This window comes from Oryzias melastigma, linkage group LG18 (genome assembly GCF_002922805.2).
Source record: "Oryzias melastigma strain HK-1 linkage group LG18, ASM292280v2, whole genome shotgun sequence".
Classification (NCBI taxonomy): domain Eukaryota; kingdom Metazoa; phylum Chordata; class Actinopteri; order Beloniformes; family Adrianichthyidae; genus Oryzias; species Oryzias melastigma.
The window spans coordinates 4,684,805-4,709,316 of NC_050529.1; the positions used below are offsets into that span (position 1 = coordinate 4,684,805).

General features: G+C 38.2%; 3 protein-coding genes across 3 annotated transcripts in view; 1 reads left to right on the forward strand and 2 right to left on the reverse strand.

Annotated features, from left to right (window-relative positions):
* The window catches only part of LOC112156007, an 8,970-nt gene extending 8,483 nt beyond the window's left edge, over positions 1 to 487 (reverse strand). Inside the window, exon 1 of the mRNA XM_024288115.2 lies at positions 264 to 487. The gene's annotated coding sequence lies outside the window, so the exon portion shown is untranslated. The remainder of the gene's footprint in view (positions 1 to 263) is intronic.
* The window catches only part of LOC112138454 (uromodulin), a 368,601-nt gene that overhangs the window by 283,660 nt on the left and 60,429 nt on the right, over positions 1 to 24,512 (reverse strand). The window lies entirely within an intron of this gene.
* Positions 4,269 to 18,436, forward strand: LOC112156342 (NACHT, LRR and PYD domains-containing protein 12-like). The gene is made up of 9 exons (XM_024288589.2): positions 4,269 to 4,425; positions 5,222 to 5,341; positions 8,047 to 9,960; positions 10,200 to 10,253; positions 12,221 to 12,385; positions 12,799 to 12,972; positions 14,584 to 14,757; positions 15,192 to 15,365; positions 17,021 to 18,436. Exons 1-9 carry the CDS (start codon positions 4,292 to 4,294, stop codon positions 17,244 to 17,246), a joined length of 3,135 nt encoding a protein of 1,044 aa, XP_024144357.1. The 5' UTR covers positions 4,269 to 4,291; the 3' UTR covers positions 17,247 to 18,436.

Sequence of the window (24,512 nt, forward strand, 5' to 3'; positions counted from 1 at the left end):
AAGACATATTTTTTCACTTTCTTTTATAAATGTAAGCACTCAAATGTTCTGAACTTGAGTTTATGCAGTTTTAGTCATGGAAAAGTTTTAAAACGCAGCAACTTCAAGGACAACACACATAAATACGCGCAGATTTTCTCTATTTTGCCCTCCCGCATGGCGATTCAAATCTAACGTCACGGATTTGGTTATGAAGAGCACAAACAGCGGACAAAACACATTTAAAACAGTTTACAAATGAGGAAGTTTGAAGGCAGACTCACCGGATTTTCAGAGGCAGCAAAAGTTTAAGGACATGATAAATCTCGAATCCAGCCGAGAAGATCGAAGTCTAAAACCAAGAAAAGATCACGGAAAGGGGGCTAAAATACATATTTTCTTGGTTTAGTTCAGTTGCTGGAACTACCCATAGACTTAAGGGCGGGTGCAGCTCGAAGTCTGGGGCTGCGCTGGCTGCAAGTCGCCTCAATGACTATAGAACAATGCATTGTGGGAAATGGTGTCTTGACAGTATGAACTTTTTTTAAAGCCATAATTCAAGAATATTATTCATTTTTCAATTGACAATTCAAATTAGGCTTTTAATATGAAAATACATTTTGCAATTTGTAATTCAATATTACAATTTTAAAAATAAAATAATGTTTGCTTTAAATTCATTTTAAAGTAACTTAACATTTATTGCAGAAAAGCTCTGTTTGAATTAATGAACCGTGCATACGTCACGAGAGCGCTGGAAAAACTCCACCAGAATACACGGAGCTTCTTGATGTGACCACGGAAATGTGAACGGCGGCTCATTTGAACGCAGATGTGAAGGATTATAAATCCACAAAGGACCTTGTTTCCTCGTCTGAGCTGACATCCAGCTCAAAACGAAACTGATGCAGCAGCAGCGAGGATTTAGGCTAGCGAGACACAGAGCTACCAGCTCCAAAAGCCACGCCCCCTCAGATATTTATCAGGCTTCAGATCAACATGAAAATTGCTTTTTAAGACAGTTACGTTGTGGGATTTTGGTTAAAAACTTCATAATCACAATTAAAACACTACTAAGAATTTTTTTTAAAAATAAAAAATATTGTTATGGGGTCTTTAAGTGGACCAAAATTCAAATTGATTTGCAAACTGTCAGACACTCATCAGGGCGGGGTCTTCCACCTCCCTATATTTGCTAAATCCCACCTTCACTTCTTTTGACCAATTAAAATATTCTCAACTAACTAACGGAGTTGTTTGGTGTCTGAAGTTAGAGGAGAGAATGTGCTATCTGCTAAAGAATTCACTTCTGTCTGGATGAGTACGACTGCTACCGCTGTGTTGCAGCTCTAAAAGACATTTTTGAGCACATCTTTAGGGCCGCTGTGAACTTTAAGACAGTGATCCTCAACCCCCGATCTGTGGGTCTCTTGGTTCTGGGCCTCAAACAGAAAAAACAAATAAATACGATAACAAATTATTTCAGTTTTGTTTATTTTCTCATCCTGAATGAAGTTTTATTTTGAAAAACTCCAGGATTCTGCTCTCTACATCCTTCTTGATCTCATGACTGAGAGCGGATAATTCCTAAGTTGGTAGCTCCAAACTAACAAAAACAAAACAATGAAAGGTATTTAGAATGTTTCTTTGGGCAGAAAAGAACCAGTGAGGAAACTGGAGAGGGACCTTTGACTTCACAGCGGGACAGGGTTAAGGACCGCTGTCTTAAAGTTCACAGCAGCCCTAAAGATGTGCTTGAAAGAATCTCTTTGAGAGATTTTGTCTGCTCCTGATTCACAGTGATTTGAATAAAGAAATACTCAGAAATTCAGCTTTCAGATTTTTTTTTGTGTATACCCTTGATTATCAGAAAAACAGTATAAGAACATGTTAAAAACTCCTTTCAGAAGAGTGAATCTTTAAGGAAATTGCCTGCAGTGACTTTTTAATCCAGCAGATGTAGACACTCACACACCAATACATTTACAATATAGTGCAAAGACAGTTTGACAAATGTGAAGTCACAATTTAAAACTACAACCTTGAAGTATTCTGGACGTATTCTAAAATATGTGTTTACAAGTTTAGGTTCTACTCAGCACCAAAACGATAGTGGAGTTGAGACATCAGCCAATCAGAGGCCAGAAAACAGCCTGTCATTGGTCAAGCCGTTTTAGATCTTCGCTGCTTCTGAAGAAAAACCCCCCTGGAGGTCGAGAAGTTGGTGGGAACCCCCGTCTATGTGGTTTTATGCTGAAGTTGATTCCAAGAATTGCTTGAAAGTCCCGCCTACCCAGAGGAAAGAGAAGGTGCAAATAATACTCTTAAACCCGCCTGTTTCCTTCCCCACTTCTCAACCACTTTACCACATTTTCCTTTATTTAAACCACACCCCCACCCCATATACCCCACTCTCACTCACTCATTTAATAAAAATAAAGTTTGGTCTCAATATTAAAAGGGATGACAACTCTATGTTAGTGTTTGTGTACATGTGGTATTTAAAAAATAAAACAACTTTTGTTGCAGTTTAAGTTGGAAGTTGAACAAATATTTAGTGACAAAAAAATCCTAAAACAAAAACATTATTGTAAAAAAAGTGAAAAATTGAAATGAATATTTCAAAAATCAAACTGGAGATCAAGCAAGTAAGAAAACGTCTCTTTAAGTGCATCACTCGGACTAGTATGTTTTACTGTGATGCTAATACTACAATAATTAATTAAGAATTTATTTTGACCTTGTATCAAGAGCAGTGAGTGTCCGTAAAATAGTTTAAATGTCATGAGCTGTAGATAAAAATTGTTTGAGATGTTTTGGTCTAATCTGCTGACGGTCCCTTCTTGTGTGTGCGGCTTCACATGCTGGAGGCGGAGCCTATTTAACTAAGAACTCCTGTTTTATTTCAGTTCTGCGTGACTACAAACAAAACTTACCTGTTCATCCAGGAAATGGATCCGCTGTGGCTTCTGGTTAGTTTCTAGCTGCTGATCAGCATTTAGTTTTCCTGAATTTGTTGTTTTTGAATAAAATATTTCAGAAAATATTATCTTATAAGATGCAGTAAAAAAACAATTCTTAAAAAACAAACAAAAAAAAAAAACAATGAATTTTTTTTAAATGCAATGCCTCTGTGAAAAAAACAGCCTTAAATAAAAATACATACACAGAATATTCATTTTAACACAAATTTCAGTAAAGAAGTAATTTCAATACATTTAAATACTGCCATCCCGCTCTGAACTCTATAATTGTTCAGAGTTACATTTACATGGCTGCAGTTCCTCTTTCTCCTCTGATTCTGTTTCTGTTTTACAATAATGTGCTGCTTTATTTGCTTTCAACCACCATGATCCATAAAACTTTCAGCTAACAGAACAACACAGACTTAAATGACTTTATGACCACTGTGAATGAAAGGAGCATGAACTTGCTCCACAAAGATGAGACAAATTAAATTGTATAAGAAACACTCTATTTATGTTGAAGTTTCCCTCTCAGCAAAACATTGACCTCCTATGGAATTTATAAGCAAACTAAATAAAAAGTTTGAGAAAATCTGACTCCTGAATCTTAAATCTTGTGTAAATTTGGGTAAAACTTTGTCACAACCCATTAAAGTACTGCACATCTAACTTTTTAAATCATAGGAAAAAAGATGACAAATCCAAAAATGCAAGATAAACATTCTAGAAAAAGAACCATAAAAAGTGGAACGATGTTAGAGTCTCTGTCTCAGTTTAGGAGCAGCAGATAAAAAAGGGTTTCAAAATGTCAGTTCTCTCACACTGTAGTCAGGTAGTGAGGATAAAGCAAAAGCATGGATGAAAAAAATGTATTTAGGAAAGAACGAAGCTTACTAAAAAAACATCAGAACAAACAAGCAGATTTTCAGATAAATAAAACTGCAGAAGTGTCTTTATGGCGAAGAACAGAAACTCTGCATTATATGTGAATTGTTGATTCAAGCTTCAGCTCCGAGTTTATGTCAGGTAAGACCAGCACACCTGGGTCACACCCACATTAGCAGTCATGTGACCTCTTTTAAAAGCAGGATGTGTTACATGAAACCACAGAGATCATTTGAATTCTTCCAGACAGAGCAGGAAGATCAGATCAGGTAAGAGTCGGTCCAAATTCTTTATTTTTTAGACTGAAAGAGATTACGTTTTATTTCTGTATAACATCAAACTAACAGCCTCTGACTGATCTATTACGGTTTGTTCTCCCTGATCTTGTTCTTGTATCGACATGTTTGTAATGATTCTCATGTTCGAACTTACTGTTAAAGCTGCTGGTTGAACTTTGACTGATGAAGATGAGCTGTTCAGAGGAAGAAGACGACATAGAAAAGTCTTCTGCGTTCAGCGACGGGTCTTTGAAGAGGACCGAATCCAAAGAGGATATTTCAACGTTCAGAACTGAACCTGGACCTTCAGATTTACTGTAAGAGAAATTTTCTTAGCCTGTTTTGTTTTTAGAGTTTTGTTTTAAAGGAAAGATCTGCATTGCTAGATGGTTACAAGATGCTGCAAACACAGTAGACCTGTTGAACCTGTGGAGCAGGAGTTAGAAATGTAGACACTCCCAATCATTTACATGCTTAGTTTTGTTGTTTATGCTTAAAAAAGTTTGTTTCAGTTTACCTTTTCCTTTTACAAAGATAGTATGTGTTGTATTATTATTGTATTTCTCAAACGTAAAATTATAAAAAAACAACAACTTTTGAACAAAGTGGATTACAATAAAGCAAAACAAAATCAAAATGTGAAAAAAGTTAATTAACTTCACCAAATTCCACTTAAGTTGAAGCATTTCCCAGTTTGAACAACTTTTATTAAAAAAAGCCTCAGAAATCTTACTTTACCTCTAATGATAAGTCTAATCTGTGATAAAATAAAAGCGGTTTCTTTTTTTTGTCTTTTTTTTTGTCCTGTCCAGCAAATGAACGCAGATTGCAGCTGAGTGCCTCTTCTGATGGACATGTTTTTCTTTAACATTCAGGGTTGTTTGCCAGTCTTTAAGTTTGTTAATATAAACCCGTCTTATTATAGAGTCTGAACTTTATTGAGTTTTAGCCACTTGTACAGGATGAGGAGGGGAAATCTGGTCAGAGGGACTTTTCCTGCTAAAGCTTTTTTTTGCAGAAATACTCCACATCTCCTGGTGGAGTTTCCTTGTTTTTTTTTTTATCAAACTCTGTGGTTCCTGCAAATCTATGATGATCTGATTGTGTTTGCAGAGATCAACACCTCACTGAGAAAGTCCAGTCTTCAGTCTCCAGCTGTGTATCTGTGAAGAGTGACCGGTCCAAAGGATGGACTTCGAACTTTAAAACTGAACCTGGACCTTCAGAGTCAAAGTAAGAGACAAATGCTGGAAATTAGTTTAACCTAAAGGTTGCAGTCTATTTCATTTGATCTGTCCATCTGTCCATTCATTCATCCATGCGAATTAAAAATTTTAGACCCAGATTTAGCAAGCCCCACTATGGGGTACGGGTGGAATAAAATGGGGTGTGTTGAGTGCTTGGGGTATTATATCCCTCTGTAATACTGAGAATTTGAGTATTGATTTAATACCAAGTAATTACAGGGCTAGTATCTCTGATATAAACAACCAATACTTTCTAGTTAAAATATTTTTTGTATGCTAAAACCCAGGACAAAGGCTTTCTGCAAATAAAAATGTTTATTAACTAACTATAACTCTATATACATGTACACTGACAGTTATTAGATACCCTGCAGAAATAATAAGATGAACAAAGGAAGAGATACCGACCACGAATATGAAGACACAAACGCTCCTCACCATACATAGAGTGTTACATCCCAAATCCAACACCCTGAAACTGTATGCTAGCCGCAGGGAAGGAGGCCGAGGAGTAGTGAGCATGGAAGCCACTATCAAGGATGAAACACCCAATATGCATGAATATATCAAGTAGAACATGGACTGGAAACCCCAAATTCAAAATGGGAAACACTTCTGAAAGTGGTAGAGAATTAAAGACCAAAGATCCTTTGAGACTTCCAGATACAGATGGACAGGAGGTTATGGAAAAAACAACCAGACATGATAGTGGTGGATAAAAAACAGAGTAAAGTCCTTGTGGTGGATGTGGCAGTATCAAGCAATGGTAAAATTTAAAAAAAGTAACATGAGAAGCTGGAGAAATACCAGGGACTTAGTGAGGAACTGGAGAATTCCTGGAAGTTGGGAGTCCCCAACTGGTTGTTTTTTGATGTGCTGGCCTTCACAAGTAAAATAAGGGCTCCCAAACCGGTGCCAGACGCTTACCACACTGGTACCCTAACCCAGTACCGGATGCGTGTCGGAACCAAACGCAATACTGCTGTAATGGAGACATCAAGTTTCAATGTTAAGTTAATTTAAAGAAGCGGGGTTGCTGGAGACTGTCCTAGTTAATTTAAGGCGGGATACACGCCACCCTGTCACAGAGCCCATGGAGCTGGAGCAATCAGCCCGCTATATTAGCCAGGCGCCCGGTGGACAACTTAGACAGCTCCGCTACCCGGTGTCTGGCAGAGCAAGTTAACGTAACTACCCAGGGTCCAGCTAAGCCAGCATTCGCCACTCCCCAGACTGCCTGTCCCTGGGCATTTGAACCAAATATGACCACAGCCGTAACATCCATGTGTCAGGAGTCAGCACTCCGTCTCCCCCTCTGGTCTCCAGTGGGAACAGTATCCAGAGCACTGACTACACCTTATCCAGTCCACAGTTCCTGGATGCTGCTCAGCTGGCTCCAATCAGACAATCACCCAGCTGCTTCTTAAGCAGCTCACGGAGCCACACTCAGTGTGAAGTGTTGTTTGTGCCACTCTGCCTGCATTACTGAGCATTTCTATCTGGACCTGATCTTCTGCCTCTGACCCTGCTTATTCTATCATTGTCTGCTGCCTGCCCTGAACCTCGCCTGGACTCTGACTACTCTACTCTTTCTTCTCGGATGATCCCATGCTCATGTATGACCTCTGCTTGTCTTGATTTAGTTTTGTGGACTTTTAGCTCTGCTTAGTTGTGAACTAATAAACCAGCTGTCTGCACGTTTGTGACACCATGTGTCAGGGGTGGTGGTATAGGACTCAAATGCAGGAGACAAGACTTGTGGCAGAAACTCAAAGATTTACTTAATAAACTCAAAACATGACAAAACCAGGAGGAAAATAAACCAGTGCTGTGACAGAACAGAACAGAAGACCTGACAATGAGAAACTGAAAACCAGACACTTAAATACACTGAGGGTGATTAACTAAATGAAAACAGCTGTGGATGATTTAACCTGAAAATGGTGAGACTGACAAGGAAAACAGAACATAACACCAGATCACAGAATCATGACACCATGTTTACCATGATATGGCAAAAAAAGAATTATAGAACAACTTTAGTGGCTGCTCCACGGTTGGGGCATCAAGCAGTAAATTTAATGTGTGTCAAAAGAAAGGCAGTAGACGCAAATTTGACAGGCCGACCACGTCCGCTGTGAATGCAGCATTAGTGTACCAGTTCTGGCTGAGGACCGATCCGCATCCAGACAAAATGCCCGGACCCCTGATTTATTGGGAATAGCCAGCACATCAAGAAATGACAAGTTGGGGACACCCAAAATGTAAAAAAAAAACTGAAGACTAACACTATGTGATGACTTGGGAATTAAAATGTGTCGACTGAGATTATTAAGTTCCTCAGAGGGTGGATCGGGTGTTCATTATACATTTAATAATCATCATACCTTTGAATATTATAACTATCTCTTGACTGACACAACTCTTCAGCATTGAACAGTCAATTCTAGGGAACTGTGGAATCCTGTCTGCTTCGATTGTTGATGATATTGTCCTTTTAGATGTTTTAAGCCACAACTTGCTGCTCTTACCAAAGTGGTTTTCAGAGTCCTCTGTGACAGTTTGAATGAGAATATGTTTTTTTTTAGCTATCCCAGAGAACTGAAACTATCAACCACAGATCCCAGTGATGCCATCCATGCTTGGATGATTTGGGGCCCTGATCAGATTATTTTCTCTATTTTTTCACAGAAAGAGGAAGACAACTGTTTTTGAGGAGGAAAAACTGCCGTACTGTTCTTGGTGTGAGGACGTCCTGAAGGATCCAGTCTCCACCAGCTGTGGACAATGGTTCTGCAGGCAGTGCATCATCTCATCCTGGAACATAAAGGAGCTTTTAGATCAACACCAAACCAGTGAGAGAAGGAGATGTGAAAATGTGACTGAAAGAAGTGATGAAACACAGAGAGGGCCTCCCCTCAAAAAGATCTACACTGAGCTCTACATCACAGAGGGACTGAGAGAAGAGGTTCAAACCCAACATGAGATCTGGCAGTTGGAGACGATCTCCAAGATCAATTATCTCCAGAACATTCCAATTAAATGCCAAGAGATCTTCAAGGTCCTAAATGACCTCCATGGATCCATCAGAGTGGTTCTGACCATTGGTGTCGCTGGAGTTGGAAAGACCTTCTTGGTGCAGAAGTTCACTCTGGACTGGGCCGAGGGCTTGGAGAACCAAGACATCAGTGCAGTGATTCCTCTTTCATTCAGGGAGATGAACTTGATCAGAGATGAGCAGCACAGTCTTCTCACTCTCATCCAAGTTTTCTATCCAACCTTCCAGAAGATCACAGCAGAGCAGCTGTCTGTCTGTAAACTTCTCTTCATCTTTGATGGTCTGGATGAAAGCAGACTTTCTCTGGACTTCAACAACAGTCAGGTGGTGTCTGATGTCACTCAGAAGTCATCAATCAATGTTCTTCTGACAAACCTCATCCAGGGACATCTGCTTCCCTCAGCTCTGGTCTGGATCACTTCCAGACCTGCAGCCGCCAATCAGATCCCTCCTTCATTTGTCTCCAGGGTAACAGAAGTACGAGGCTTCACTGACTCCCAGAAGGAGGAGTGCTTCAGGAGGAGATTCAATGATGAAGATGTGTCCAGCAGAGTCATATCCCACATCAAGGCCTCCAAAAGTCTCTTTATCATGTGTGAAGTTCCAATATTTTGTTGGATCACTGCTGTGGTTCTAGAGCACATGCTGACCACAGAGCAGAGAGGAGACCTTCCCACCACCATGACTGACATGTACTCACACTTCCTGATAGTCCAGACAAAGAGGAAGAAGAACAAATACCAACAGGAACATGAAGAGAATCCACAGGAGCTGACAGAGGCTGACATGAAAGTTCTCCTGAAGCTGGGGAGGCTGGCCTTTGAACATCTGGAGAAAGGAAACATCATGTTCTACCAAGAAGACCTGGAGCAGTGTGGTCTGGATGTCAAAGAAGTCTCAGTGTATTCTGGAGTTTGTACTGACATCTTCAGAAGAGAGTGTGGGATCTTCCAGAAACCAGTTTACTGCTTTGTTCATCTTAGTGTTCAGGAGTTTCTGGCTGCAGTTTACGTCATCCATTGTCACAACAACAATAAGATAGAGATAATGGAGAACATTTTGAAGAATCAAACAAATATTTCATCTCTGGTTGAGTTGTTGAGTAAAATAATGAAGAAATCTCTACAGAGCAAAACTGGTCATATGGATCTGTTAATTCGTTTTCTTCATGGTCTCTCTGTGGAGTCCAACCAGAGAATATTGAAAAGTCTGCTGGGTCAGACAGAGAACAGTCAAGAAACCATCCAGAGAATCATCAACAACCTGAAGGAAATGAAGACCAATGACATGTCTCCTGACAGAAGCATCAACATCTTCCACTGTCTGGTGGAGATGAAGGACCTCTCAGTTCATCAGGAGATCCAAGAATTCCTGAAGTCAGAGGACAGATCAGAGAAGGAACTTTCAGAGATCCACTGCTCAGCTCTGGCCTACATGCTGCAGATGTCAGAGGAGGTTCTGGATGAGTTGTACCTAGATCAGTACAAAACATCCAGAGAAGGTCGATGGAGACTGATCCCAGCTGTGAGGAACTGCAGAAGGTTCAGGTTAGTCAAGACTAGATCTCATCTCTCTAATTGGAATCTTTCAATAAGCTTCCGATGTCCATATTGTTAGTTTCTTTAATCTAAAAAATAAATCTATAATAAAATATAATAGGTTATGATAATGGATGTTTCTGTGCCTTATTTAAATACTCTTTGTGTTTATTTGTTAATCATTTTTAAAACATACTTATTTTCTTTGTATTATTGCCATTTTCATGCATGCATTGTATCTTCTTCAGGATGGGGCTTGTGTCAAAACCTTCTGAAGATGAGTCCAACACTGAGTATAACTGGTAAGAAGGGAAACTTTTCAGTTCATCACAGGAAGAATCGAAACATCCACCTCTAGCTTAACTGTTTTTGGAAAAGCAATGGGCTCTATGCACGGAGCTGTGTGACGTATTTCCAGTTTCGAATAAGAGCGCTTACTCTCTTCCGGCTGTGCCTAACTGTATGTGTGGACTTGCAAATCTCTGTGTACTTTCCCTGGTATTGGTTTATTTTCATTATTTCTTACATTGTATGATAGTTTATGATTATGTGTATACACAATGACATCCAAAAAGCAGTTTGTCTTTCTGAAACATGAAACACCCCACGCTCACAAAATGCTATCATGTACTGTATGATCATGTGACTTCTTGGGATGAAGCGTAGCTCTGTTAGAACATTTAAAACCTGTTCAACAGAACTTTTTATGTGTAAACGAACTCTGATGTGACTTTCGGATTACTGATCTTACTCTCAGCTGATGATGAGGAGCTTCTGTCTTCTTCATGGAGCAATAGCGGCGTGTGCTAACGGTAACCTCGCCTCTGTTGAGACGTAGCAAAGGAATCATGTCTCAGACTGATTCTACCTGATTCTTCTTTCCCACTCTCCTCTGGGGAGCGGGAGAGATTTCAGATCCCCGGTGGATCGCCCGCGCTCCCACTCTTGCCCGTGGACCACGCCCCCGACACCATCCTGCATCTCTGAGTGAGAGTGATTCCGGCTGGGTCCTCTGTCCTCCTGGTCGTGGACTGCACTTCTGCTTCATCTTGACTATGGACTTAATCATCACTCCTCCCTCAGCTTTATCTGAATGAACTCTTAGATTCATAGTTGTAGAAGCTAATTTTTCTTTAACTGTTCTGGTATCGCCTGTCCGTCCTGGGATAGGATCTCTCCTTCATGTGGGAATCCCTAAGGTTTCTTCTTTTTTTCCTGACTCAGGTTTTTTTAGGAGTTTTTCCTTACCGGGAGGGAGGGTCTAAGGGCAGGGATAACCAGTTTTTGTAGTCTGTTTAGTTTTTAACAATTGTTTATATTTTGAAGCCCAATGAGGCAAATCTCTTTGTGATTTTGGGCTATATAAATAAAATTGAATTGAATTGAATTGAATTGACACTGAAAATTACATTTACACAAGTTTGGATACACTCAGCTGTGGAGTAACTGAAACACAACTAACGGGTCATGAAGATAAAGACACCGATAATCAGACATGTCTTTCATGCTAGCTAGCATTAGCCCAAATGAAAAGTGACAACGGTATTCACAAGTAATTTTGTAAATACTGCAGCCAGTTTTGAAGTTTTTTTCTTGGCTGTACGGACTCGGAGGAAAGGTTAAGGTTAGGTTTACGGTTCCAGTTCCTGTTTATGCTCCAAATGGTTCCCGATCACGGCCGCAGCTGCACCAGCGCTTTGCGCTCTAGCTACATGACAGCTAACAGGACTTCATTAAATACTGCGACGTTTAGCTTTGGATTCACATAAAATACAAGAAACAATGCAGCGATCTGCATCTTGCCAGCACCCATAACGTGTCGCCAACATGAATGTCCATCAGTTTTAGAGCTGGTCACACGTAAACATGCCCTAAAAACATTAGCAAGTTACCTTCGAAGTTTGCTATGTAGGACGACAAACACAATTTAAAATCTTTTTGCATTTTTCTTTTGTTGGGGTATTTTACTAGAAAAACAAACAGTGCGCCTAACAAAATTTATAGTGACTCTTGTTAGCTCCAAAAGACATATTTTAAACTCCAAATACTCCGCTATTTCCAAATAAACAATAGCCCACGGCTCCACTGGAAGTGACATTCAAAGGCTGAATGCGGAAGTAGGTCGTGCATATAGCACATTAGACATAATCCATTGTCCTTGTGTGTCAGTTCCAGTTTTCTAAACAAAGGTCAACCTGAAAATAAACACTCTTTTTTCATGGAGTCAAAGAAAACTGACCCTTTTATGCTTATATTTTTGTAATTACAGCTATGAACTCTCAGAGATTGACTGTGAAGCTGTGGCCTTTGCCTTGAGATCAAACCCATCCCATCTGACAGAACTGGACCTGAGTGGAACCATCTTGCAGGATTCAGCAGTTAAGACTCTCTGTGCTGGTCTGGAGGGTCAACACTGCAAACTAGAGACTCTGAGGTCAGAACATCTGATAAACTTGCTTGGAAGTTGGTGTTTTAAGCAGACTTTAAAGTTAAAACAGAAGATAGTGGTTTCTTTATCTCATATCATTTAGTCCCCTTTCACCTTCTGGTTTATCAGATAAACACTTGTATTATTTGTCAAAAACTTCTCGTTCCTCCTCATTGTTAACTATTTTTAATAAAAATTCCTGATAATCTTTTTTGAATAATTTTCTTCAAACTCTGTTGGAACTGCAATGTAAAGAATACCACTGTTTCATTTACGACAGATGGTAATGTCAAACATTTTTTATCCGAAAAGCTTTACCAACAAAATTGTTCACATTTCAAATGTCTAAAAAGCAAAAGATCATACACAGCAATAAACTTTAATTTTTACTTTATGTGATCTTTTCATTCTGGATTCAGGTTGAGGAGCTGCAGTTTGTCAGAAAAGAGCTGCACAGATCTGGTCACAGCTCTAAAGTCCAACCCGTCTCATCTGACAGAACTGGTTCTGGATGGAAACAATCTCCAAGATTCAGGAGTTCTCCATCTGTGTGGTTTTATGGAGAGTCCAGACTGCAGACTGCAGACTCTGAGGTCAGACATGTTTTACCTTTTGCTTGGATAAGATTGCTTCTTCATATTGTTTGTCCTTTAACACTGAAGTTTAAGTTCTAGTGCTTGTATTCTATGAACTACCATAACTCAGCAATCAATTTTGGAATTAACATAATTCCAGTGGATTCTGAAGTTGAGAAAAGCAGCCTTGTGCTTTAAAGTTCATCAAACACTTTACAGTAGAGACGTGTTTACTGAAATAATAAAAATCGTAGTAGTAGGAAGTAGTTAAGTAGGAAGAAGTAAAAAGCTTTTTTTTATCCTACCCCCTAACAATACATTTTAAGTTTAATCTTCAGATAATTTACTGTACTGTACCAGAATAAATTTCACTTCATTTTTAGACTATGATTGAATTGGGTAGTTGTGTAGTGCTTTGTTTGAATATCCTGAATAATAAAATTTGGTCTTTATTACGCTCCTTTTCCCTCCTGTGTTACATTACTTTAGTGTCTTTTATGTTGTGTGTATGACCCTTTTTTTATTGTAGATTATGGTGGCACATGAGAGGAAGAAATACATGAAATGAAAAGAAATCAAATGTAAATGTTTTAAAGTCGAAAAAAATGAATCTACCTGAATTTGAATGTCTGTCAGTGTAAAAAATGGTCAAATTAATTTTATTTAATGATCACAACATTAAGTGATGCAACTGTATCTCATATACAAGTTGCTTTTACCCAGAAATTCACGCTGCTTTTATTTGGGTAAATTACAAAATATTTATTTTTCAAGGGAACAGTCAATATTGTCTTATGAATATTTTTCAATATAAGAAAATATAGAATGAATGTGCTTTAATTGATACGTTTCTAAAAGTAATTGCAAGATTGCTAAATTCAGCCTTTAAACTGTTCATAAACCTGAACAGGTGCTTCAAAAATGATGTTTAAACAAACCAATCCTTTCCAGAAACATTTCAGTGTGACGACAGGATGAATGAGATTAAGAAGTTTTATTGACATGACAGTCAGTGCTGCAGCTGAAGTTTTCTCAAAAGTCGAAGAAGTATTTCACTGCTAATCGATGCAACATTGCCCTTTTTTCAGATCGTGTACACATCACTCTGATCCATCAGGTCTCTGAACTAGAATCAATTGCTGTGAAGTTCAGCAGAACTTCTGCTCGCTTTGCTGTCAGCTTTTTGACAAAATATCACGATATATCACCAAATCGATTTTTTCCTACACTCCTAATTCAAAGTACCCGGCCGTCTTGATGACTCTCAATGGAGTACTGGAGTACCCTATCAAGATACTTCATTGTCCTCCTGGGAGACATTAATGCCCAAGATGCCAATGACTGTGCTACCTGGAGAGATGTGATTGGAAGGAACGAAGACCCGATGGGTGTTTTGTTGTTGGACTTCTGTGATTTTCAAACTTTGTCCTTAACAAACAGTGTTTGAACACACCAGATTTTCCAAAGAGACACACTAGGAAAGGTCTTTTGCACATTTAGCTTTCAGTTGTGCTCAACACACACTGAAACCACCAGTGCAGTCATGCTTAACATCATAAAGTCAAATTCGGCCATCTTGATGGTTACATTTGTCTTTTAAAACTCAACTGTTTCTATTTTTCCTTTCAGGTTGAGGTACTGCAGAATGTCAGAAGTCAGTGGTGGCCATCTTGGCTCAACGTTTGAGTCCAACCCATCCCATGTGACAGAACTGGACCTGGGCGCAAACAACTTAGAGGATTCAGGACTGACACAGCTGTGTGGTTTTCTGAAGAATCCAGGGTGCAGACTGAAGACTCTGAGGTCAGACTCAGTGTTAAGTTCTTGCTTGGATCTCTCAAAAAAGGATTTTTGACAATAAGCTTAACTCGTTGAGAAAACTAAATAAATATAGCAATATCTTTGCACAAATGCTCAACTACCATCACAACTACAACTGGGGTCATTTTTTATAGCTCTTTCTCATTCATTAAAAATTGTGTCTTCGTTTAATAGTCTTTTTTAACTTTCTACACCCACTAATATTTTATAGAAATTAAAAAATTGTTTGACTTTTTTCATACTTGCAGAGTTCCAGTCTTTGAACCAATCTTTCTTGTTTACTTATTTAGAACATGTGCTAAAAAAACTAATGTTTATGAATTCACAGAGTTTATGTTGGCTTGAATTCAATGATCTTATTGTTTCTTTAAACTGAACTTCTATATGTTTTATGTCGAACACATACATACACATAGGTTGGGGAAATGCTGTCTGTCAAGGATAAGCTGTGAGGTTCTGGCCTCAGCTCTGAAGTCCAACCCATCCCATCTGACAGAACTGGACCTGAGTGAAAACAAGCTGCAGGATTCAGGAGTGGAGCATCTGTGTGGTTTTCTGGGGAGACCAGACTGCAAAGTGCAGACTCTGAGGTCAGTTCTTTGTTACTGTTGTAGAATTTTATTTGTCTGTGTTTCTACGGAGACTGAAGACATTTTCTTTCGTTGGTGCTCTTTTTTAATTAATGAATTAATTATTAGTTTTCAGTTATGTGAGATGTGAATTGGAGTTTGCATGTTCTCCCCGTGCATGCGTGGGTTTTCACCGGGGACTCCGGCTTCCTCCCACCATCCAAAAACATGCTTCATAGGTTAATTGGTGACTCTAAATTGCCCCTAGGTGTGAATGTGAGAGTGAATGTGTGTGTGATTGAGGCCCTGCGACAGACTGGCGACCTGTCCAGGGTGTACCCCGCCTTCGCCCTTCATGAGCCGGGTTAGGCTCCGGCACCCCCGCGACCCCGAAAGGGAGGGAGCGGTCAAGAAAATGGATGGATGGATGGAGATGTGAATTCTTTTTCACTGGTGTCTATGGCAGACAAAAAACTCTGTCTAAATTTTTCATGGTAGAGATCACACATCAATTTAAGGGTGGGGTCATCTGGACCCAATGAGAGAGCATCAGGGCGAAATGGCCAACAGAGCAGGATTTTATTGATATTTACTCCCATAAGAGAATGCATTGCCTCACACAGCTGAGAAAGTTAAAGTAGACTAAAGTTCAATTATAAGTCTGAATGTTTGATCAGGATCGGTCAACAATCCTTTAATGAAGAGATAAAAAGTCAAGACTTTTCCAGTATAAAAGCAAAGTTGAATGCTGATTGGTATTACTATTTAATAAAAGGATAAGCTCTTATTAGTTTAAAGACTGTTACTTCGACTTTACACTGATCTGTTTGCGGTGTGTCTCGGTTGTGTTGCGTGGAGAATCCATCTTACTAATGTCACCTGACTTACATTGATTCTATGGCGTCTCCAGTCTGTCCCCCTCCCCTGGAGTTGTTATACTGCCACCCCCATATCGGGTAGTTCAGCCTGCTCTCTTTCCTCATCTAAAACTTAAGCGATCAGATCCCATTTCCTCTCCTTCCTCACTGAGTCCTTGTAAAATGTGTTGTATGTGATGTTGCTCTTTTGAACCTTTACAATTAAACTTTGTTGTTAATGGTGGCGTTATCCACGCTGTCAATGTGCATTATTGTTTGAACATGTCACTGTAAGTAAGAAATTAAATCTTTTCAAAGTCAAAGTGTTATTTTGAAAGTACAACGGAAGACTTTTTTTTTAAAACATGGACATTTTTCTGCTGTCAATCAATTACAAAAAAAAATCTCATTAATCGCACATCACACTTTTGTGTTGGAACTAATCACAATTAATCACAATGTTTTACCAGGTAGAACGTATTTGTACAACATGGCAACAGACCATGGATCAAATAATAACAATCAGGTTCATATATATATTTGTTAATTATAATGAGCAAATAGTTAAATAATTAAATCTTTTTTATGTCATGGTCTTTCTATGGTTTAAATAAGGCATGAAACAAATACCAAATCTCTGTCCTCATAGGTTATGGATGATACTTGACTGTGTATACATTTTAATTTTTTATTTTATATTAATATAAAATCAGCAGATTAAGTATTATTGTTCAAGGGTTTTTTACTGAACATTTCTGTGGCTGTTCCAGCAAATAAATATTTCTATTGTTGAACTAATTAACATTCATTTCTGTTCAGGCTGAAGAAATGCAGTTTGACAAAGGCCAGCTGTGGTGCTCTGGTCTCAGCTCTGAAGTCCAACCCGTCCCACCTGACAGAACTGGACCTGAGTGGAAATGACCCGAATGGTTTGGATGTTCAACAGCTTCAAGATCTTGCGGCCAGTCCAGACTACAAACTAAGTACTGTGAGGCCAGCAGTGATGGGCAGTCAGGGGAGAAAGGTGATGCTCCCCTGGGTCTAATGACTGCACATCACTGGAGGTCAGTAGATATTTGAGTCCAAAAGTTTCTGCTGTTCTTCTGTGATGCTTCACTGTTACTAAGGATGAAGAATAATTATTTGCTGTCTCTTTCCATCTCTGTAGGCCAGGGGTGTCAAACATTTGACCCAGTTGGTTTAATCTGGTTCGGTCATGAAAAGAAAAAAAATATAAGGACGATTTCTGTGACGAGTTTTGGCTCTTTGAATAAATTACAGAGTTTTATTTATTCTCGGAGCTGAATGCAAAACCTGCGTGCTTGGTATGTAACCAACAGGTCACAATGCTCAAAGAATAGAACTTTCGGGGCCACTATGAAACTCACCATAAAGAGGAGTGTCACCATTTGAAGGGGTAGTTACTGAAAGAAGAAAGCCGTGATGTAGCAGTGAAATCTAGTTACTTTATTGCAAACAAGTTGGTTCAAACATCCAAACCATTTTTGGATGTTGAACTTGTGAAAAAATGCCCGCTGAAGACTGCAGAAGTCGTGTGTCCCTGAAAGCTGTCAACCTATGCAAACATAAGTCTGTCAAGGATTATGATGGCAGATACAAGATCTCTCGGGTGACTTGGGCAGTCAAATGAAGGACAGAATGCCGTCATTTATTGCATTTTCGGTCACTATTGATAAAAGCACTGACATCACAGATATTATACGACTGTGTGTTTTTATTACCTGATGAGACTGTCACAGCTGAGTTTTAGTCAGGTTGGTTCATACAATGGACACAACCACAGCTGATGATACAGTCAGCTCTCTAGTTACTGCAATGTGGAGTGAACTGGTCATGTGATGTCAGTCTGGCCACTGATGGTGCCTCAATGGTCAGGAATAAAACAAAAATTTGGGCAGCCAAGATTATTGAACATTTGAATGTATTTTGACGCTCAAATTTTTCCAACTGAGAAAAAAAAAGCTACAGATGACAACTTGTCCATGGGCTATTTTACTATTATGTTACTAGTCCGGCCCACTTGAGATCAGGCGGACTGAATACGGCCCTTGAACCAAAATTAGTTTGATACCCCTGATGTAGGGAGAATTCCAAGTCTTAAATCAGAACACCACCTGCTAAAGCCTGCCTTGATTATTTCACAGGAAGAAGATTGAATCAGCTGCTCTGTCAACTGTATATCAGGCTTAATCTAATTCATTTACAGCGACTCGTGAGAGAAAAATGCATTTGAAGTTTTTATGTTGACTTAGTTGTTCATTTGAGTCCAGCTTTTTTATTCATTCTATTTTTTATACTGTATATCATTCTGGGTGTTCCACTGTTTCCTTTTCAGCACTATCCTCTTTGACGTATAGCTGCTGTTTTTACTGCTGTGGTTCAAATCCACATAAACTGAAAAAACAAATACTAAGCTGTCGTTTCAGATTCTCCACGCGGGGGCGCCACATTCCTCCGGGAAGTCTTCTCACAGGTTCCTGAAGATTTTAGATGATTAGCCTCTTCTGCTTGTGACTCCATTGTGTTTTTTAATGCCATTTTTGGTTTTGGTTTCTTACCATTATTTTTTACTATAAATGGTTTATGGTGAATTGTTCATAGACCAACGTATAAAACACTTTATGTATCTCATATAGCTGTACTTCATTTATTTGTGTTGCATGGTTTTAAAAAATTGTATAAAAATGTAATAATTGAGTCTTTGAAGGATTACAGAAAAATGATAACAGTGCCTTTTGAAGTTGGTACAATGTTTATGTTTTACTACAAAGTCTGCAGAGCTTCAAGCTACAAACAGGATTTTACTGATCCCAATGTTTATTCAGACCCTCCAGGATTTGCGATTATTAACGCAAAATCAAGCAAACTTGTTGCGCACCTTGCATCTTTTTATTTGCGCCGCAACTTTCCTACAACTTTGACCAATCTACTGTCATGGATGATGACGCAGCTTTGTGATTTTTTTCCCTTCTTACTTCTTAAAGGGGGCCGTGCTCTTTTTATTATCACTCTCTAGTCTTTTTCTACTTTTTTCTCTTCCCCCACCAAATGAGCAAACACGCACGCAGAAGGGTGGGGATATGCTATGCGATGGCATGAACCCTTAAGGTGGGAGTGCTTTGAGCTTTTAACAAAACTGAGCAAAATGATGGAAAAATGTTTAATCTGCTATCAGAGCGGATTATTATCAGAATGACATCATCTTATTGCATTTAGTTTTAAAAATATTTGTGTCTGCATCAAAGTTTTTGTGTTTATATTCAACAGTAAAATTAGAAAAAAGATGAAGGAACACTAAAGTACAACGATAGAAAAGATATTTAAAAAAACATTGCAACTATTGTCCCCACTTTTCACAAAAGCCGCCGCAACATCAGCCGTTTTAGGCCACAACAATCATAAAAATCTGCCGCGAAATCCTGGAGGGTCTGGTTGTTATATTATTAAGATGTTTGAAGTTTTTGCTGATCAATATTAGACTAAAATGTAAATAGTTACTAGAAAGAAAGCATGTGTCTGTATATTTTGTTTCTATTTATCTTTAAAATTTTTACATATTAAAACAATGTTTTCTTTAAACATGAAACACTGCCTTTAGTTGCCCCTTCCACTCACTTATGTTTGTTTTGACCTGTTAAAACCTGTTATTCTCTCTGGTAGTCTTTTCTTCCATAAAGCTCATCAATAAACAATAAACCAACTTGTTGCTGGTTAAAGTTTTAAATAAAATATGTTCTTTGGAACTCCTTTGTAGTCTGATCACTGTGTTCAGGTCTTTTAAGAGGAGACAAGGCAGTTCCTGTTATACATGTAGTTTCTTGCAAGTTGTGAAACATGAAGGAAAAGTATGTAGGATTAAGCACCAACTTATAGTTGAAAAATGTTCTGTTCCCAAACTTTGCGTTTTGGGCGTGCGTCATCTTTTAGAGTAAAAGTTCATCAACTGATCAGAGTCTCAGGTTGTAAAATCAGAAAGTTTTCTTTTTCTTCAGTTCAATTTAATCAGAAGGACAGTGTTTGTTAGAGTGACAGCTTCAAGTTTTTTAGGCCAACACAGGGGACTAATAAAGTTGTTCTTTCAGTTTAGGAGATCCAAGACAAACGTCTTGTGAAAAACCTGCACAAAGCATGCTTTTATTGAATTATAAGACTCACAATAACACTTCATTATCTGAAAATAGCGGTGGGGTCAAAATAAAATGTTCCCATTGTGTCTGCATCTTTAATACAACTCAAGAAACAGCATCAACAGAGATCAAAGTTAGATGTACCCACTGGTCCCAAAAAGCTGAAATCCTTTAGAGTAGTAAATAGCTATTCCTTAGTCACTCTATTTGAAAAAATAACCACTAATCCCATGGCAAGGTCCTCAAGTAATTTAATCACATCAGCATCAATGCAGATTTTCACTTTCTATTTCCTTTTTATTTTTGAGTTTTACTAATTTATCACTCTATGTTTTATCATGTAAAGTGTGGATTGTGGGCATTCTTTTTGTTTTATAATTTCATTTTTAATTGTTTAAAGTCTGTAAAACTCAATGTGTAACTGCAGTAGGAAAATTGCCTTCATAAATAAAGTTTGGTTCAATTTGATAGACAACTGAAAAATATTGTCCATGTTTTCTGAAATATATTTTTATGTAGATGAAACTGTAGTATTGCTTTTCAAAAAACAGACTGACAGAACCGAGCCCTGATTCAAAGCAGTACCGGGTGTGGGTAATCCTGAATGCAAAAAAAAAAAAATGACGCGTGGGGGGGGGGGGGCCCAACCAAATGTCTTTTTTTTTTGTTAACTTGTCCTGTCTAACAGCTGAGCAAATAGATACGACCTGAGACCCTCTTGTGTTGGAAAGATTTTACTGTCACACCAGGGGTTTATTGGGTATAATATAAAAGGTACCAGAGGGGGTATAGAGAGAAAAGAAGATAGTCACAGAGTGTGACAGTTCGAGGTTGACTTTTCCAAGGTGCCAGTCAGGTCTCTCCTGACATATAAGATATCAGAACCCACTCCGTCACAAAGGATGTTATCCACACCGTTGGCTCCTTACACACACAAAAAAGTCCAGAGTTTGTTTACATTTTTTATTTTATTTTATTTTTTTTACTTGCAAGGGGGATTTTGCTGAAAAAGCATGTAATCAAGGCCACGCTGGCTCTTGGTCTCTTTTTGTTTTTTAGTTTGGCAATTAGAGAGTCCTCTGACGTCCGTTCCGGTTTTTTTCTTGGCAGTCAATGCTCTACAGCAGTGAGACTTTTTTTTTTAAATAAACTTTATTGAACATTCTTTCAAAACCTCCAGTGGTGAGACCATAGACTTAATATATAATGAGACACATGTTGGGCAGTTTTGACTCTGATATCAGCTGTCAATCATCATGAAAATATCGCGAGAAAGAGGAGGGTGCAAGGCGCCTACTCAGGCGGGTGCAACTGGAAGTCTGGGGCTGCGCTGGCTGCAAGTCGCCTTAATGACTACAGAGCAATGCATTGTGGGAAATGGTGTCCTGACAGTGTGGATGTTTTATGAGCCATAATTCCAAGTATTATGCATTATTCAATTGACAAATTAAATTAGGCTTTTAATATGAAAATACATTTTGCAATTTACAATTCAATATTACAATTTTAAAAATAAAATAATGAATAAAAACAAAATCAATTGCATTGTCATTAATGATATTAATGATCCTTAATAGCTGATAGAGCTGTACATACATTTATCTTATATTTGCTTTGTATGATTTTAACCTCTTTTCTCTTTCTGCTCATTCGAGGTCTTGCTCAGCTGGTGTCTGGAAGGTTGGAGTCATCCAGGCTGAAGGCTGTCTGGAGGCTGAGATGTTACAGATTCTCGAAGATGCTGACGCAGACCTATTGTTGAGGCTGTTTTTCCTTCCACACCTTGAGAGCAGCAAATGTAAATAAAATAAGACCGCCCTGAAAGGTTATAAATATGGAAACCCTGAACCAAGATCTTCAGAGCTGTGGAGACTGGTTTGAACATTCTCTGTCTGTTCTCCTTGTGCAAGTAAAATCTGATTTAAGAACTGACCCCTCTCTTGTCTTCCTTTCAGAGAAATGTTTCAGGTTGTTTGAACCTAACAATAGCCTAAATCTATTAACATTTGATATTAAGTCCTAAACCGGATATTGATAATTCATATAGAGAAAACAGTCGAGTCGGGGTGGGATTATATAAGTTCCCTTCCTTCCACTCCCTTTCAAGTGATCTACTTGTGATTCATTAATTGATTTGTTATGTCTGGTTGCTTGAAATAAACCATTTCCTCCATTCATTCATTTATTCATTGTATATTGTCTTGGTTTTTGATGTCAGAATTCAATGCATTTTGCAATTTACAATTCAACTTCAATTCATTGTTTGCTTTAAATTCATTTTAAAGGAACTTAAAATTTATTGAAGAATAAAATCCCATGCTCTATTTGTGTCAAAACTCAAATCAACTTGACCTTGTATCAAGAGCAATGAGTGTCCGTAAAATAGTTTAAATGTCATGAGTTGTAGATAAAAATTGTTTGAGATGTTTTGGTGTAATCTGTTGACGGTCCCTTCCTGTCTGTGCAGCTTCACATGCTGGAGGCGGAGCCTATTTAACTAAGAACTCCTGTTTTATTTCAGTTCTGCGTCACAAACAAAACTTACCTGTTCATCCAGGAAATGGATCCGCTGTGGCTTCTGGTTAGTTTCTAGCTGCTGATCAGCATGAAGTTTTCCTGAATTTGTTGTTTTTGAATAAAATATTCAAGAAAATATGACATTATAAGATGCCGTAATAAAAATAATTCTTAAAAAAAAAAGAATTTCTTTAAATGCAATGCTTCTGTGAAACAAACAGCCTTAAATAAAAATACATACGACAGAATATTCATTTAAACACAAATTTCAGTAAAGAAGTAATTTGAATACATTTGAATACATTTGAACACTGCCATCCCGCTCTGAACTCTATAATTGTTCAGAGTTACATTTACATGGCTGCAGTTCCTCTTTCTCTGCTGATTCTGTTTCTGTTTTACAATAATGTGCTGCTTTATTTACTTTCAACCTCCATGATCCATAAAACATTCAGCTCACAGAACTACATGGACTTAAGGGACTTTATGACCACTGTGAATGAAAGGAGCATAAACTTGCTCCACAGAGATGAGACAAATGAAATTGTTCAATAAAAAAACATTTTTTTTATCCTGTAGGTGTAATCCAATAATGACTTTATTTATTTAAAGTTTTCCTCTCATCAAAGTATTGACCTCCTCTGGAATGTAAAAGTAAACTAACTAAAAATGTAAAGATGAACTTTGAGGAAATCTGACTCCTGAATCTTACATCGTGTGTAAATTCAAACTTTGACACAACTCATTAAAGTACTGCACATTTAACTTTTTAAATCATAGTAAAAAAAAAGAGATAGCAAATCCAAAAATGCTAGATAAACATTCTAGAAAAAAGAACCATAAAAAATGAAATGAAGTTAGAATCTCTGTCTCAGTTTAGGAGCAGCAGATGAAAAAGGGTTTCAAAATATCAGTTCTCTGACACTATAGTCAGGTAGTGAGGATAAGATAAAAGAATGGATGAAAACAATGTATTTAGGAAAGAATGAAGGTTATTAAAAAAACGTCAGAACAAACAAGCAGATTTTTGGATAAATAAAACTGCAGAAGTGTCTTTATGGCGAAGAACAGAAACTCTGCATTATATGAGAATTTTTGATTCAAGCTTCAGCTCCGACTTTATGTCAGGTAAGACCAGCACACCTGGGTCACACCCACATTATAGCAGTCATGTGACCTCTTTTAAAAGCAGGATGTGTTACATGAAACCACAGAGATCATTTGAATTATTCCAGACAGAGCAGGAACATCAGATCTGGTAAGAGTCGGTCCAACTTCTTCTTTTAAACCGAAAAAACATAGTTTTTTTTCTGTAGAACATCAAATTAACATAGATTTATCTATTTACTAGATGTTGACTGACCCATCACAGTTTGTTCTCCCTGATCTTGTTCTTGTATCGACATGTTTGTAATGATTCTCATGTTCGAACTTACTGTTAAAGCTGCTGGTTGAACTTGGACTGATGAAGATGAGCTGTTCAGAGGAAGAAGACGACATAGAAAAGTCTTCTGCATTCAGCGACGGGTCTTTGAAGAGGACCGAATCCAAAGAGGATATTTCAACTTTCAGAAGTGAATCTGGACCTTCAGATTTACTGTAAGAGAAATTGCATGTTCAGTTCTGTTGTTTATGCTTTAAAAAAA